An 18,164-nucleotide genomic window follows, 5' to 3' on the forward strand; every position below is an offset into this window, starting at 1 on the left:
TGTATCCTAATCTGTATCTGCAACTGTGCACAAATACCAGCTTTAAACAAAAGGAATAGACGAGCAAAAAAGAAAGAAAGAAAGAAAGAAAGAAGAAAGCTGCCAAGCATTCGAATGTTAATTGCACCGTTTTCAAGAAATTCTGCCAAATGTGGCACAAATATAACCTTACAAGAAGAACTGGGTGAGTGCACAGCCCTGAATGCAAAATATTTCAGCCGTACGACCAGTTCACCAAGGCTGGCACATTGGAGCCCTACAGCTCCTTTGTAAATGGAACATTTCCTGTTGAACTGAGATTCTGGGACAGACAGCTTTCTGCCTGTCTGCTGGTTTGCTGGTAACATCGCTCTCCCCTGGAGCGATGACAGCAGAGATGTTTAAACAAACTCCTTGGCCTTCATTCAACATTTCAAATTATCTTATTTGTTCTACAACAATTGGGGGGGGGGGGGGGGGATTTTTGTTGCCAAATGCGTTCATAGTGGGCAACAAGCTTTATGTTTTGACCAGTGCTATTTTTATGTTTATGTGCGAGTGGATTGAACTGGCTTATTTGGTGATTTTTGTGATCATTGATATTTATTGAATCTGGGATTCAATCTGTTGAAAGGAATTTCATGAAACTTTTAAATGTATTAATTATTTAATGTGTTGCCATTGAAAGAGCATTTATAAAAAATGAGATGGCTGCTCAAAATAAATCAATAAATCAGAAAAACATTAATTATCAACAATATTCACAGGATATAATGTACCTACTTCTACAGCAGAGGGCAGTATAACACACATTTCCCCCTAACTTGGGATGGGTATATGTGAATGTACTGTATACACATTTAAAGGTGCAATGTGTAGTTCCGAGCCACCTGCTCTAAGTCAATAGGGGGCAGTATTTCACCTCTACAACTGGGTCCATACCTCCAGGTATTAAAAAACAACTAGAGTATGTTAACCTGTTTATATTTGAGTTGTAGTAGTTTGTCATATTTATTGTATTCTAAGTTTTAGAGTATCATAGTGTATTCTTTATATTGTGTGTTGTACAGCTATACTTCTCTCTCTTCTAGTGTTGATATGTTTACTGTGTTCTTCACTCCTGTGTGAATCTGTCTGTCAGTTCATCAGAGCAGACTGCTGAAACTCTGAGAGTCTAAACATCTCTGCTGTCTCATAATCTCCGCGTGGGGCTCAGATATCTGTGTTTACTGTGGCACTGGGGGCTGTACAGTCTGTGTAGCATTATGTTTGGATAGTTTGTATAATACGCTTGGGTCCGGGCAGCAGAGACAAGAGAACGACTCAAGTTTTTGTTTTCGGCCTTCGCTCGGCTCAGACACAGCCGTGTATATCTCAGCACCGGGAGTAACAGCGGGCTGATGGAGCGCTGGGTCTAACCTGTGTAACGGCAGCAACAAAAAGTTTGACGATCCGAAAGAGTGTCGTCTAAATCAGTGCTATCTGCTGAGTGCTAATGGAAGATATATCCGTCTCCCAGCCGCCGTACTGCCGGTGGAGCAGCCTCCCACGGGCGGTGAGGACGTGGCGAGGTTGTGAGTCGTTTTCTCGTTTCTGCCACTTTGGATTTAATCAAAACAAACTATTTAAACCTTCAGGGATCATGGATGTGATGTTGTGATGTTGTGATACTGAGGCAGACTGCAGCTACACTGACTCACTATCACCTCTAGAGGAACAAGTGGTATTACAGTCTGGACGGAGCAGCTAGCTGTTAGCATGCTAACTTCAGTCTCTGCAACACAACACAGAGACGTGTTTGACATAATGTCATCACTGTTACCTCTTCACACTCTGTTAATAATGTTAGTTCATTGTTTTAATTTTTTAAGTTTAAATACTGGCAGATCTTACACACTGAACCTTTAATGTTTAAACTTACCAGTCACATGCTGCTTGCACACTCCGACCTCCTGTTGATACCAGAGCTTTCAGTCTGTAAAAGAGCACTAAGAGAGAAAAACAATCGCATTATGTCCCCAACAACACTCAAAATATCCATCTACATTTTAATCATCTATAGTCTGAAATGTGTGCAGTAACAGTGTATGACTAGTGCAATGTGAGAAGGAGAAACCCCACAGAAGTTACTTCTGTCTGAATGAGTTAAGCATTGATCTTCTCTGTACTCTAATGCATCCTCTGGAGTTTTCTGGCAGCAGATGGCAAATAAAACCAGAAGTGTTCAAGATCCACAACTATGTGTTCGCTCTGTAAACACTTGATGCAAGTGATGGCTTTAAAGTATAGACTGTATGCAGCTGATGTGGAAAAGGTTTAAAGTTGTTTATGGAACAGAACTGCCACTGGAGTTGGGTACAAACAATATCACTCGAAAAATCCAGCTGACAAATTGTTCAGTGTTCGAGGGACTGGCTGAGGTGAACATCTAAACAGAAATCACCTCAGAACAAAACTCTAAACATTTGTTGAAGTCAGTAATATTTAGATTTATTTTACTTCATTACATTTTAACTTTAAGTTAAGTATCCAGTATAATTGTCACATGAGGCGGTCAATAGAGACATATATTTGTAAGAAGATTGTGCAAAACTATGTTTCACATTTTAAACCATTAATTTTGGACTTAGGGGCAATGAAGTGAGCTGAAAACATTAACATATTATCACCTTGTAGAGTTGTTTCAGCGAACACTTACACATAGAAACTGAAACAGAGCAACAGTAACATTGATATGGGGTTGTGTTTGTGTTCACCTCATTCACCTGAAGTCTAATATTCCCTCTCTTTGGAACTCCTGAGGGAAATCACTGTGTCTTTAGCTAAATGCTGCACTGTGATCACCAGCTGGTCTTTGTGTCTGTCGGCTGTTAGCAGCTGAGCAGGTGGCGTACAGTGAGTTGGTCACAGCTTATTCTCTGAAAATAGTTGCTTGCAGCTGGAAAAGAGGTTGATAAAATGGCGAGTTTGAACCAAACGTAAGTTGAGGGCCATAAAACTGGCGTTAAAAATCTCCCCGAAATGTAATGTGTTCTTTCTTGGCCCATGCTACATCCTTCCACACAGTTTCATGAAAAATAGGCCAGCACTGGTGGAAATGGGCTTCCACACTTTCCTCTTGCCAATGTTAAATCATTTAGCTTTGTATTCCAATAAAACATACCTATTTCAATGTAACAACGCTCTCATTTAAGCAGGGTATTTGTATATGCTTTTCCACTCCCACCTTTTAATCCCAAAGGTCAACGAGTAATTGTACATGTATGTCTCACCAAGATATGAGAAAGACTAAATGTAACGCACAGATTACTGGCTAACAAAGTCTGGGGGAAGATCAAAATGGATCGCAAATCAGAGGAAGCGTCAGGGAAGATGATACACAGCATGTGTAGGAAGACATTAACATAGATTCCTTTCATAAGAAGGACTGCTCTTAACCATAACGTAGGACTCCCAGTTATCTGTGAGAGATTTATTTGTCCTTTTGAAGTGTGTTGTGTTTTCAGTGAAGAACCTCACAGAGCATATTAAATGATCTAACTGTGTGTGTTTACTATCTGCTTTGAACAACTGAAGCGAGTGATCAGTCACAGAAAGGCAAATACAGTATTTTTAACAAACCCTTAAAAGAGAGCAGAATGCTGAACTAACTGGCTTCAAACTGCTTCTGATTTGAAGATATTTAAGTACTGATTTCACAAAACAAACAAGGTTGCACCTGATGATGAAAACAGATGCCTCCATTTTCATTTTGCCATGGCAACTCCACATGTTTTAATTTGCTGGGATGCGTAATGCATTAACAGAGATGAAAGAAGCAGAGAAAATTATCCATTCATGCATCCGTCCTTACCTCAGCAACACCTGGAGGCTCGGCTGATAAGCAAGAAAAGGAAAGGCAGATCAGATTGTTCATATTACAGCCGCAGAATCTAATTAGCTGCCACTCAGAAGATAAGAGCTTGTACATGCTAATGTGGTTTTCATCTCCCGGGAGCAAGCCGCTTTCTCAGCTCATGTTCATGTGGGACGGGAAGGGTGGAGTTGCTACAGTGGTGTGTGTATACGGTACACGTGCATTATATCGTACCTTTCTAGCCTTAGCGACGACTCACAAGCCAGCATTCACCCGTCCACACACCCGTCCACACACACGTTCACACACTGGTGGCAGAGGCTGCCATACAGGCTGCCACACCGATGGGGTTCAGTATCTTTCCCATCGAGACTTCGACATATAGACTGCAGGGGCTAGGGATCGATTTATGTAAGAGAGCCAAGATAATATCTGACCGTAATTGCTAACAGAAACCCTGAGTTTAGGTTATAATTAAGAATATATCAATATTTATGAGACACTAAAACCCTCCGCTGAAACCCTTTCTGAGTGAATCATGGCAGGCAGGATACGGTGCATTTTTACAGACCTGGCTCCAGTGAATCTGTTGAACATGACCAAATGCATCACATCAGCATTTTTTTTTTAACCATACTTTTAGTTGAAGATCAAAGTAAAACTGGTTTCTATACACGAGACACAAATCATATCTACCAAGCAAGAAAAAACCCACCCAGACTTTGCAAGTTCACCACAGTGAGCTCAGTAAGCAGCCATCTGACCACAGCGGAGAAAACAGAGACATCAGAGTCAGCTCACTGGTGTGCGCGGCGCCTTGGGTCTAATGAAGCTGCTGTGTCCCACAGGTGTAGACCTACATACCATTGCATATGTGTGTGAGAGAATAAGAAAGAAGGAAGACAGAGCGAGAAGCAGCGGTTGAAAGAAGCTGTTTAAGGAAGCCACCTCAACGCACCCACACACACCAACAAACAGTAAATCTAGAGAACATCAAGGAAAGGGTTGCCACATACTAACACCTGGGTTACATTTAGCGTAAATGACGATTGGATATCTGACTGAAACACATCAGTTTTTCGCAACAGAACTGAAAAGGAGAAATGAGTCCTGTCATTCACTTTGTCACCATGTTAGTCAGTGTGCAAGTGTGTCACTTACTGTAGAAATTCACTTAAATGTCACACATACTGCTTAAAGGTGACAGTATGTGTGTCATTTAGGGATGTCATAATAGCAGGAATGTGGTATTCAATAACAATCCCAGTGAAATTACACGATTCTCGATACCATTTCGATGCCACAGTAAAAACCTAAATAAAATAATAAATCCCATGTAATTCAACAAACACTACCGTAATTTCCGGACTATAAACCGCGATTTTTTTCCCCATTTTTCGACCCTGCGGCTTATATAACGGTGCGGCTAATCTATGGATTTTTACAGCTAACGGCCACTAGGGGAATTCTTAAATCTATGGATTTTACAGGTTACAGTCCACTGGATGCCGGAAAAGAGCGCGCAAAAGTAAAAGTGGAACGAGAGACAGACGGACATTACGAGAGCGAGTTTGTGAGACACCCTCATTATGGAAAAAAGACGTTCAGTGGGAGGCGTGGATGACTAGTGGCGATAAATCATTCACCAAAACTGGTCGCATGCGAAAAGCAACTTTCGCTCAAGTTTGCGAGTGGATCCTGACAGCGTGGAGGAGTGTTAAAACATCCACGATCACCAACGGGTTCCGAAAGGCTGGAATGCTGCGTGATGAAGAGGAGGACGCCGCCACAGCTGAGGCCTTTCAGAGGCTGTTCGATTCCGACAGTGACGAAGAGGAGTTTGTTGGTTTTGAGAGCGACATCGAAAGAGAGAGGAGAGTGGCTGACGAAGCCACCCTGAGCCTGTTCGTTTCCGACACTGAAGATGAGGACTTTGGTGGTTTTAGTACGCAGGAATAAGACGAAGATGAGGATTAATGAATCCCCTCTGTGCACGAACCCTTACATATGGTAATTAAATATTAAAAAACCTGCGGCTTATAGTCCAGTGCGGCTTATATATGTACACATCAGTCAATTTAGCTTCTGCGGCTTATATTCAGGTGCGTCTTATAGTCCGAAAATTATGGTACTTTATTATCGTTTGAATACAGTTTTTTAATTCCCTCTGTAATATTTATTTTATATTGCAGGGAGAACTGTATTTATTTAAGTTTCTCGCCAAAAACTATGTTTTACAAGACTGCCTTTGAGCACATCATCATTATGTTATAATCTAAATTCACCCAACAGTCATTTTTACTCAATAGAGCTTGAACACGCGATAATTAAACTCTATGGAACCTCCGTTCACAGCTAACAGCTAACATTAACTAGTGTTCCTCCTGCCGGTTTCAACACGGGTGTTGATGGCGCTGATGATGGTCTAGTGCAGGGGTCGGCAACCCGCGGCTCCGGAGCCGCATGCGGCTCTTTCATCCCTCTGATGCGGCTCCCTGTGGCTTTTGAAAATAATTAATGAGTATTTAATTAAAATGTATTTTATTTTATTTTGTTCGTTTTTAAAATGTAATTCTCAATTTGAAGATTATGGTGATCTTGTAACATCTAAATAAAACGTGTTAAAAAATGTTATGTCGCTGTTACGCTGTTACTATGCGTCACAACCGCCAATGTGAGACACCCGCCAGCGCGCGATTTCTTGAACTTTTGGAATCCCAGGTAGGACAACTATGGAGAATTCTAAGAAGAGAAAAGTGTCTGAAGAAAACAGAACGTTCAATGGTACGTGGACAGATTCATTTGCTTTCACTGCTGACGAGACTGGTTTACCAGTATGCTTAATATGCAATGAGAAACTAGGAAACAACAAAAAGTCAAATGTCGCAAGACATTTCCAGAATAAACACGCAGCCTTTGCTCAAAAATATCCGGATGGAGATGAGAGAAAAAAAGCCGTTTCGGAACTGATGCGGAAGGTTGATCTGAGTAAAAATCACTTCAAGAAGTGGATGAAGTCTGCAAATTCAAGTACATATGCGAGTTTTGTAGCCGCTCAGGAAATAGTCAGGCACGGGAAGCCGTTCACAGATGGAGAATATATAATAATACGACTGCATTGGCAGGTGTGAGTCAACCTGATCTTGAGATGGAACTGGCCGACATAGCCGACAAAGACATATGGGTGTCCAAGTTTAAACGCTTGACAGCAGACCTTGAAGATGTTGCCCGTCAGAAGGCCGTTCTTGCTCAGAATCACAAATGGCGTGATATTGAAAACCTCCCCAAAACGGACCAACTTGTGTTCGAAACTTGGAATGCTATCCCCGACGTTTATGTGAACATGAAAAAGTATGCACTTGGAGTCCTGTCGATCTTTGGATCCACATATGTATGTGAGCAGGTGTTCTCCAACATGAACTTTATTAAAAGCAAACATCGCGCACGCCTCACAGATGACAGCTTACGATCCTGTGTGAAGATGAAGGTGACGGCATACAGCCCTGATGTGCAGACGCTGTGCGCTGAGGTTCAGGAGCAGAAATCACATTAACCAAGTATGATAAATATTTTAATTGCCTATTATTTTGCACATATTCAGATTTTTTCATTGTTCAAGTGAAATAGTCAGGTTGACAGCTGACTGCACGCGCCAGTAAAAGGATGACGGCACACAGAGAGAGGACGGCATTTTTGGTTTGCTGACGGTGGATAATTTAAGTTCAGCGTTTTTTTTTCATAAATACAAGAAGGACTCAAATAGACATTGAGTATTTTACTTGAAAGTAACCTTCAACCCAACGTCAACGTCTTTTTTTCGGAGCTCAAAATGTTTTGTTGCATGCAGAAATGTAATTTTGTTTTCTCTGCAGTCGTTCATTGATTTCATAAATGCAACACATCATAGTTTGTTTATGCATAGCATAAAGGCAAAAAAAACGTTATATGCAGTGTTATTTCATTTTAAATGTCAAAAGGGTTTTGTGGCTCCCAGTGTTTTCTTTACTGTGGGAAACGGGTCCAAATGGCTCTTTGAGTGGTAAAGGTTGCCGACCCCTGGTCTAGTGGTACAGAACACCAGATGGTTTGTGAGTTCAATACCAGGCTGCAACCATTGTGCCCGTGAGCAAGGTACTTAACCCTGAGCTGCTCCAGAGAGTCTGTCCTTGTAGTTAGTTACTGTAAGTCGCTCTGGATAAGAGCGTCTGCTAAATGACCTGTAATGTAAAAAACACGGATTTGTTGTTCACAATGCAACATTATCAGGGAAGAAATAGCTTGCGTCTCATGGACTCGTTAATAGTAAGTTTCCTGCTGTCAGGTAAATTAATCCATATTGGAAAGACTATCGTATGTATTTGTTTACCTCAATCAATATATATATATATATATATATATATATATATATCTACACTACGAATATGTTTCTCTGTTATTATGTATTTTCTGCACTGAGAGTATTACAAACATAATAGGGACACTTCCCCTTTAAGAGAACAGGTCAACAAACCATTACTTCCTGACTGCTGACGGAGGAGCGTGTAGGCGCCAAACTGGGACCAATGAGGAGAAGGTCAACGCCTACTCCTTCTAGGTAGCCGCATGTTTTACGACTCTCGGGACACACCTGGAGCGGAGCCGTGAGACCGCAACGATGGGGCTCTTTGAGCCATGCGGTCTGTGGAAACGGCGAAGTGAAAAGTGTCCTCAGCTGAGAATATTTTCTTTGTTTGACTTATTGCGTTAAATAAATATATAGATTACATCAGGAGATTGCTGTTTTGATTCGACATTCAAGCTCCGAGTTCTTCAGCTTTTTCCCAACCCTTTACTGCGTTCCAAACACATTTTCGATCGTCCATGGGACGACGTAAGTCTTGGGCCCTGATGTCAGGTTTTCTGAATTTTGGCGTCAACTTGGTACCATAGTATCGGTTCTCGTAACATCCCTAGTGTCATCCATAAACGACAGCAACATATTATTCCATGATGTATATGCTATGTATCACTAGACAAGCGTCAATTAATTTGACCTATGAAATATGTCATCATGACCACAGTAGTAGTTATTAGTCGGTCATAACTGCAGAGGAGACGGTCTTTCCTCGTTCTTTGTTTGACATAACAAATGTACAGCTAATACAGAAAAGGATGGAAAAAGCGGCTGTGTTAGGAAATGACATTACAAGTATAAATCACATTTCTCTCAATATTTAATGTGCTCTCAGTATCTGATCACTAAACCCCTCCCTGCGCCAAACACTGATTGTCCAATCACAGCTGAACAACTATAACGCAGCACAGCAGGCCTGTCCAGCTTTGCCTTTGTCCACATGACGTGGTGAGCATGGGTTGTCGAAAAAGCATTTCTCCACATTTAAAAATATTCAACATTTCCGCATTAAAATATCTAAACATGACAACACCTAATATATGTTGTTGAGTTACATTATCCCAAATGTCCTACCAATTTCAAACAGAGAGAAATCCCTCATTTCAATCAAGGTAAAGGTGCCTTTCATCTGGTCTCCTGTAATGGCGCCGTACGCTCTTGGTGCACGCGTCAGCGTCATAAAATTGACTCTTTATCCAGTTTTAAGCCACATTTTTAGAATACACTTTATAGATCTTGATTGTTTTAAACTAACTAACTATGTAGATAAAAATATGGAGAAAGAAAATAATGACCAACCATAGACAAAACAAATATTTCTACATTAGGTAATCATTAGAACATTGATCCTTGTAAATATATAAACATATGAATTAATACATTCTGGTTGAAGTTGTTTGAAAGTTAAGTCAGTCTGAAAAGCTTGGAGGCATCACCAAATTACAAAAATTATTAGAAGCAGAAAGTATGGCATTAATCATTTCACAAGAAGCTGTAATTACAACATGTTTCCAAGAAGAATGTGTACAATCATCCAGGAAGTTACGGAAAAACCTGTATCACCCAGACTTCTCTAGCCTGAGGTTATGACCCCACTTTCAGAAAGACTACTAATAGGAATATTAATAGCAAGGCAGAAAGCATTGCTTACTAAGACAAATGTGAGTGTGAAATGTATGAACAACACGTGACAGATTCTCAGGACTTCTGAGAAAATGCGCGGTGAACAGATGAGTCACACCTAGTTATGGTGGCTGACACAGCTCCTGTTATGTCTGGTGAAACGCAAACACTGCATTCCACAGTAACCGCGCATGTGGTTCCAGGGTGTCTCTCTGCATCAAGACGTGTATGATGTTCAATCACCTCATGATTCTGCCCTGTACGACAGAACCCTGCAGAATCACATCACGCATTGAGTTCATAGGCTAAAGCTGAAGCAAGTGCAGCACGACAATCATCGTAAACAAACCAGAAATCATACATCAGTATGGCCCAAGAACAAAAAAACTTACAGTTTTGGAACAGTCAGAATCCAGAACTTGTTTAAACAACTCCTGCTTGAAAGCAAACAGATGTCACTGAGATGAAGTGGATTTATATCCAGGAATGAGCCAAAGTTTCCTCACAACACTGTGTGAAACGGAGCAAGTTTACAGTTAGTGTTCAGTTGCACTTATTGCTGCTAAACCAGTTACTGAATCTAAATTCAGAGACATTACTTTATTACACAGGGATGTGTAATATTGCATAACTTGTCTCAATAAATAAATCATCTAAGCATCAATGGTGCAATATATCCCTGTTGTGGTTCTTCACTCTGGGCCATGTTGCTACTCTTGTTTGATAAAATGAAATGCAGAAATTATGTAAAAATACTATACTATACTAAAACTATGAACTATCCGTGGTTATAATGTGGATTCAAAGGCTTCTCAAGTCATTTGTTATTGCACTTCCATAAGGTGAGAGGACTTTTGAGAGAACATTTTAAACAGAATGGTCAAAATCACAGCAGCAGAGGATTTTCTGAATTTCAATTCTTAGTGAGGCTCAAGCTCCAAAAACACTGGATCCTACAATTCCCATAATGCAACTCAATAGCATCTTTCATTAGGCCTCACTTTTACCGACTTCAGCGCAGGTTTGAACCATATGACATCATCCTGGTTACTTTCTCAGACGTGACAAAGCTCTTCCAGAGCCACAGAATACTTTACAAAACTGTTCTTACTGATTGAGTCCATGGTGAGTAAACTGACTTGTATATGTACATTACTGTTTAAAGTCTTGGGTTTTTATCTAAAACATTTATTTTTAAACTGATATTAGCCTGAGAAGATGTTCAAAAGTATTGAATTAATAAATGAAGTGGTATGGAGTTTATTTTTACTCTCGGTTATGATTTGACGGTGTCGTTTCCTGCTTTTGACACAGAATTGTTCATGTCATGTGATTCTTTGTAACCTTTGTATCCTTTGCTCCACATGTTTCCCAGGATTACTTCTGGTCCCCTGTTGATTAATTTGAGTTCCTACCTGCGGTGTTGTGTAGGGGATTCTTCATATATAAGCAACATTTAAAGTGACTTTTTTTTTTCTTCAGTTTTGTACCTGTTTCTGAATCATGGCTTTAAAATAACCATAACAGAAAAACCTGTCTAAACATATATATTTGGATTCCCCATGACATCCCACGTTTCCTTTTTATGCTGCTGCCTCTAAGGGTTTCCATAGCTGTGGGTTGTTGTTTCATAAGGCGAGCCTAAACTGAGTCAAACACGTCGATTAGAGGCTCGTGGGGACTCAAGGAGGATCCCATGTAAACACAGCAAGGAGCTTTTTTGGGACAAACTCATTTCAGTTTGAATAATGAAGAAGTCAAACCTAATGTTTTGGGAGAGCTGATGGTGGAGTCTGTCCTGAGGTCTGTTGATCAAAGCAGGGAGTGATCAGTTAGGTTTGGTGGGAACCGAGAGCTGCTTCGCTAAAGCCTCAAAGGCCAGCGACTCTCCACACCCTCAGTCTTAATGATGACAGTGCAACTCTGCACACAGTTCTTTCAACCCTCGACAATCTGCTCAGTTTAATACTGCTGAGCAGAAGTCAGCGGCTTCAAGCATTCGCAGTCGCATCATACAATGAAGCCGTCAACAGAAATATCTTCAGAACCCTGATTTCTTTATCTCCTTCACCCTGCTTTATACAGAAACTGCCACCAGTTAGGCTGAGTTGTATGAATCTTCTGCTACATTTTGTGTTTGTTAGAAGACCGTTGGTCAAATCCAGTTTCCCAAAGATAACAGTACTTTTACTATAATGCCACAAATGATGGAGCAGAAAACGACTAACTGTAGTGATAATAATAATACATTTTATTTATAGGCGCACTTTTCATTTGTGTAAACAAAACTCAAAGTGCTACAGAGTAAAAATCGATGAGCAAAATATACATTAAAAAAAATAAAATAAAGACATTTGGTAGACAGCAAAGACAACACTTTAAAATGGTTAAAGTCTAGCAAAACACTTTGTTGAAAAGATGCGTTTTTAGGCCAGTTTTAAAAGCATCCACAGTCTGTGGCGTCCTCAGATGTTTAGGGAGAGCATTCCACAGTCTGGGAGCGGCAGAGCAGAAGGCGCGATCTCCCATGGTTTTGACCTTGGTCCTGGGAGGAAGGAGGAGGTTAGCCTTTACAGAACGGAGGTTTCTTGTGGAGGTTTGTGGGGTGAGCAGTTCTCTGAGGTAGGATGGAGCATTTCTGTGAATGCACTGATGGGTGTAAAGGGAGATTTTATAATCAATCCTGAGTGAGACCGGGAGCCAGTGCAGTGATTTGAGGATGGGTGTGATGTGTTCGTACTTGCACACTCTCATCAGGATCCTAGCAGCGCTGTTCTGGATGTATTGCAGCTTCTGGATGTTTTTGCTAGGAATCCCGATGAGAAGTGCGTTGCAGTAGTCAAGTCTGGAGGATACAAATGCATGGACAAGCTTTTCAGCATCTGACAGAGAGAGTGTGGGGCGGAGTTTGGCAATGTTTTTGAGGTGGTAGAAGGAGTTCTTGCATGTTTGTCTGATGTGGGTCTCAAAGGTCAGGTGAGGATCCATTTTAACACCCAGATTGGTGACTGTTGATGAGAGTGGAATGTTCTGACCGGAGAAGGTGATGCAGGTTATGGAGGAGGACTGGACCTGATGTGGAGTGCCAACTAGAAGGGCTTCGGTTTTAGTGCTGTTTAATTGGAGGAAATTGTGCTTCATCCACGCCTCTATCTCTTCCAGGCAGGAGGTTAATGTGGATGATGGCAGAGGTGCAGAGGGGGTTGGGTTAGTTCTGATGTAGAGTTGTGTGTCATCAGCATAGCAATGGAAAGATATTCCATGCTGGTTGACGACACGACCAAGGGGGACATGTAAATGGTGAAAAGAGTGGGGCCCAGGACAGATCCTTGAGGGACACCACAGGTGACAGAGTGTGTTTGTGATTTTGACACTCCCAAGGTAACATGCTCAGTCCTCCCAGTGAGATATGAGGTGAACCAGTTTAGGGCCGAGTGAGAGAGTCCGATTGTGGAGTGAAGACGGTTGAGGAGGATGTCATGATCAACGGTATCAAATGCTGCAGTTAGATCAAGGAGGATGAGGAGAGATGGAGATCCGGCGTCAGCTGTCATCAGCAGATTGTTGGTGACCCTAACCAGGGCAGTTTCTGTACTGTGGCCAGGGCGAAAACCAGACTGGAATTTTTCAAAGAGGTTATTGAAGTTGAGATGGTCCTGAATCTGAGTGGCAACTACTTTTTCCAGCACCTTGGATAGAAATGGCAGGTTGGAGATGGGTCTTTAGTTGGCAAGGACATCTGGGTTTAAGGTGGGTTTTTTGAGGAGTGGTTTGATGAGAGCAGTTTTTAAAGGGGATGGAACATGACCAGACTGGAGGGAGTGGTTTATCACTGTAGTGGTGAGGGGACTTATGGCACAAATGTTAGATTTGACCAGGGCTGTGGGAAAGGGGTCCAGGGCACAGGTGGAGGGTTTCATCTTTTTGATGATGTCCTCAACCTCTTGCTGCGAGATGTCAGTGAAGCGGCAAAGAGGCTGGGTAGGTCCGGGCTGGGGGTTGATGAGCACACATGAAGCCTCAAATAAAATGAGGTTAACATTGATGCAGACTTCAACTGATCAAGGGTTTCAAAAATGAGGGCTAATAATGAACGGCTAGCCTCAAAATAACTCGCCTTCAAACTCCAACACTTTGTATTTGAATCCAGGCCCGTAGCCAGTATTTTACAAATATTGAGGTCATGAGCCCCCCAGTGCCAACCCCACCCCGTACACAAAAAAAGATCTGTCATTTAGTTTAAACAATTTGAAAGGTTCACGGGCCAATACTGTAATTTTTCTCCCCCCAGATACTCCGATATATTGAATTATTTATATATTTATTAAATTTATTTGGTTATTCATTGACCTTAAAAATAGTAAAAGTGAAACATATTAAGTCAAATATACACTGATATCAGCTAATTAAATATTAAACTTAAATACCCACAATTCTGATAATCAATTAAGACAATTTTCCATGCACAGGATTCCTTCACAAATTGTTTTTCTCTTTTGGTTTTGTTCGATTGGTCTGACAACACTGAAGTGAATATGTCACAATGGGAAATCTGTGAAATTGTGATGGCCATTTCTTTCACAATCTTCTGACATTTTGTAGACTAAGCGTGTCAATAAAATAATTGGTTGATTAATCGACAATGAAAATAATCCCAAGTATCAGACAGCCCTGAATATCAAAATGGTATTAAAAGGTCAATATTGGCTCAATGTTGTATTTGTCAAATTCTGGTGGTTGCCGCTCCCTGCAACCCCAGGACAGAAGGACTGCTCTACAGCTGTTTCACTGCCCCACACAAGCTCTTCCAGGCTCTCCACCTGTGAGTGTACAGAACAGTGTGGGCTGAGAGCGGACTGAATAAAAGCTCTTTGTAGGAAAATGTCCCTTAATGATTTTCAGCAATGAAAATAGAGAAAGAACGTCAAACTACAGGCTGTTGAGTGCTGCACTGGTTTTCCTCAGCCTCACACTGAGGTGGTTTCCCCTCGAGCCGCTGGATCCACGCTCCAAACTCAGTTTTTCAAACATTACCTTACATGCACGCATTATAATCATTCCCTGAAAAATACTTCTACTACATCTTACGCAACAACTTGAGAATATGTATAACCCCAACACATGCAACAGGTCTAAACATGTTGTCACCTCATTAACACATAGAGTTATTCTATCATCTTAAAGACATTCATTGTGAGAAAAGCTCTCACTTTGTCGCCCACAGAGATGTGGAAGAGGAACAGGAAGAGGAGCAGAGAAGGCAGCGAGCAACACGCCCACACAACACAACACTGCTCAGACCTATACAGCGCATAATGGTTAACTTTAAAACTAAGTACATGACAGCATGGCCTAAAACACAATCGGTAATCAGAATAAAGAACAAATAAGAGAGAAGCACAAGACGCATTTATATGAACAATGTAAAAGCTTTAGAATGAAAGCGTAGAGAAGTGGGGATGAGTTTAGAGTCTTTGTGTTCATGGTACACTACTTTCTGCAAACACTACAGTCGCAAAACAATGATGATTAGTAAGTGTCAGAAATATCAATTTACTGCTCACAATAAACTACTGCATCTGGGACGTGCAGTCAGGGGAGGCCTCACCTGTCATCACGAAAAGTAAAACAATATTAATATTTGTCCACTGGTCTGTGCTATAACTGCATTTTCTGTATGGTTCCAATAATTTGTATAGTCAAAATCGCTGAATTTGCGTATTCTCTGTTCAGATACAGGAGAGATGAGAGCTGAGGCAGCGACGAGCTGAGCCTCCCCTCGGATTGCGCAATCCCTTGCAAACTAGGTTGTGCGCATGCATTTGGCACGTGCCTGTTGCTATCTCTCTGTATGTCGCCAATATAATGTTTACATACACTTTTATTGTGCGTCCTGACTTTCCATAGTCCAGTTAATGTATGTAATGTATGTGTGTCACATATTTAGTCTTGCTGATGTGACCACAGTGAAAAAACACTAGGTGAGGCAGACAGACTCTAACATCAGAGTCAGGTGCACTGTAGCACCGTTTAGTTTAAAAAAGTAATGGAGATTTTTGTCCAGAAGGATAGGCACATGGACTTCATTTACAAGTAAAGGTAAGACCACAATTTTATTGAAAATGGGATCTGACTAGAGAAAACAATCCAATATTTAAACAAAAAAACTACATTTTGACCTTAAATAAAATATTTAGTTTTTTTGGTTATCCTTTTGTATTAACAGTCTATATTAAAATTAATCAAAGCATCAGACTAAAAAAGCTTTTCAAAATAACTGAATATTCCGTTTTTTGGCACACCACTCTATACTTTAATTTGTATTGAAGGAGAATGAATTGTAGAATTGCGACAGCACATTTAGAACACATGGAGGGTGCAGAGCAAATACTTCTAATATTTCTAATAGCCTAAATGATTCATTCACTACTAGATGAGATATTATTTCCATTGATTATTCAGAAAACACACGTCAACCCTGGGGTTACCTTTACTTGCATTTTGTCGCCAAATCTTTAGTCATTTCTTTTCCACACCACCTAGTTGTAACCCCCATAATGTTCCAAATTCACCGGAAGAATTGAACTGTGACTGACATTTAGTGAACCAGAGATGTGTCATAAAGGCCTTTGGACCACAAATGTTAAAATTCTAGAAATCATTTCTATAACTGTATTTTGGTGCTTCCTATTGCAAATGAAAAGTGTTAAAGGGAGATTCCACTGATTTTCTTCATCAACGTGTGTTTGCAGGTGTTGGGGAGTACTAGTGCATGTCATTGAAAACAAGGCTTCAAAGCTTCAGTTGGGGCTGAACACAAGTTTGAAAAAGAAAAACATATCTGGTGCAGTGAGCTTAGTGTATATACAAAGACTGCAGGTTTTACAAACTAACACATCAGATGCTGTTCAGTTATATATTCCCATTCCACATTGGAAAAAAAAATCTGTGCAAATTCATACATATGAGTATAGTATAATATATATAGTGTAATCTGACCAACAAGTTATAATGTCACTGCTATGCTGACATGCACCCGTGTTGGTCTGGGAGGATCCTCAGACATCCTCACAACAACATAACAACTCATCGTTAACCTTTTTTAATTAATATATCGTTATAAATTCTTGTGGAGGCTATTCGTATGTTTTTTTTACACAGGTTTGAGACAACGTATCCTGCTATAGAGATGTACTGTATGTCTCGAGCATCCGTCCTGATTCACACCAATAAAGTCACTTCACAACAGAGTTATGTCGCGTTACGACGTATTATGACTATTAGCATAGTCGTATCTCGCAGTATTACCAGGATATGAGCTTTCTATGAACAGGTATCCATACTTTGTAGTGAGATGACTGAGAATCTTGGATTTTCTATCAAAACTTCATCCATATTTGCCAACACAGCCTTTTATAATTGTTGACTGGGAAAGAGGCAGAAAAAACAATAGATGCTGATTCGCACAGTAGACGTTGCATAAAAAAAATAAAAAATACGACCCTAAATCATCCAGGTGCTGCTTCGCACAGGACCAATATTATCACATGACCTCTGCGATTGGCAAACTATGTTTGGGCCTTTGCGGTAGAATTGTTGGTTCCAATTTTACTTGACAAATTACGGACATGGCAGACTCACACAGGATTAAGATATAACTGCGCTGTACTGCGGAAATGCCAGTCTGTGGTGTGCAGCGGGTTGTGGTGAAATTAAATCTGCTTGAGGCCCCAGTAATGCTCAAGCCACTTGTCTGTCTTCTGCTCCATATAGCAGCTGTCAGTGGGCAAAGGTTCACTTCCACAACAGCACATTAAAGTTGAAATGAAATGATATTTGACAAAGTATTGTGGCATGTTGAGATTTATACTGTTGTCTCAGTATTCACTTGGAACAGTTAAAGTGGTTTGTTAAATGGCAGGTGCCAGGGCCAGTTGTCCTGACAGCGAGGACGGCAGCTCTCATTTGGTCCCTGCATTAACTGACACCTGCTGAACCTTCATTTGTTTGGCCTGCAGACACAGACACATGCAACACGTGTGGAAACAGGACCTGACACCACCAACTGCACTGACACAAGTCTCACACTCCAGCTGATACACTGGGCTGATATTGAGCTTTTAATTGCAAAAATGATCCTATCACTATCTGCTAGAATAAACTCTGTGTATTGCAACATTCAATCAGATTAAACACATGAATATATTTTACTGTGATAATTAAATCCTTTGTTGGTCTCGTGCTATATCAGCTGTCCACAAATGGGCCGACCCATGTGAAAGGAAACACATACACACACCGCACACACCACCC

At 40.8% G+C, this 18,164-nt stretch overlaps 1 protein-coding gene across 2 annotated transcripts in view; it reads right to left on the reverse strand.

The window, feature by feature from the left end:
- The window catches only part of ubash3bb (ubiquitin associated and SH3 domain containing Bb), a 51,554-nt gene that overhangs the window by 12,920 nt on the left and 20,470 nt on the right, over nt 1–18,164 (reverse strand). For both annotated transcript variants that reach the window (XM_029446237.1, XM_029446236.1), the window contains exon 2: nt 1,901–1,954. In XM_029446237.1, coding sequence (XP_029302097.1) covers nt 1,901–1,954 — 54 coding nt within the window. The remainder of the gene's footprint in view (nt 1–1,900; nt 1,955–18,164) is intronic.

Source organism: Cottoperca gobio, chromosome 13, assembly GCF_900634415.1.
Source record: "Cottoperca gobio chromosome 13, fCotGob3.1, whole genome shotgun sequence".
NCBI classification, from domain to species: domain Eukaryota; kingdom Metazoa; phylum Chordata; class Actinopteri; order Perciformes; family Bovichtidae; genus Cottoperca; species Cottoperca gobio.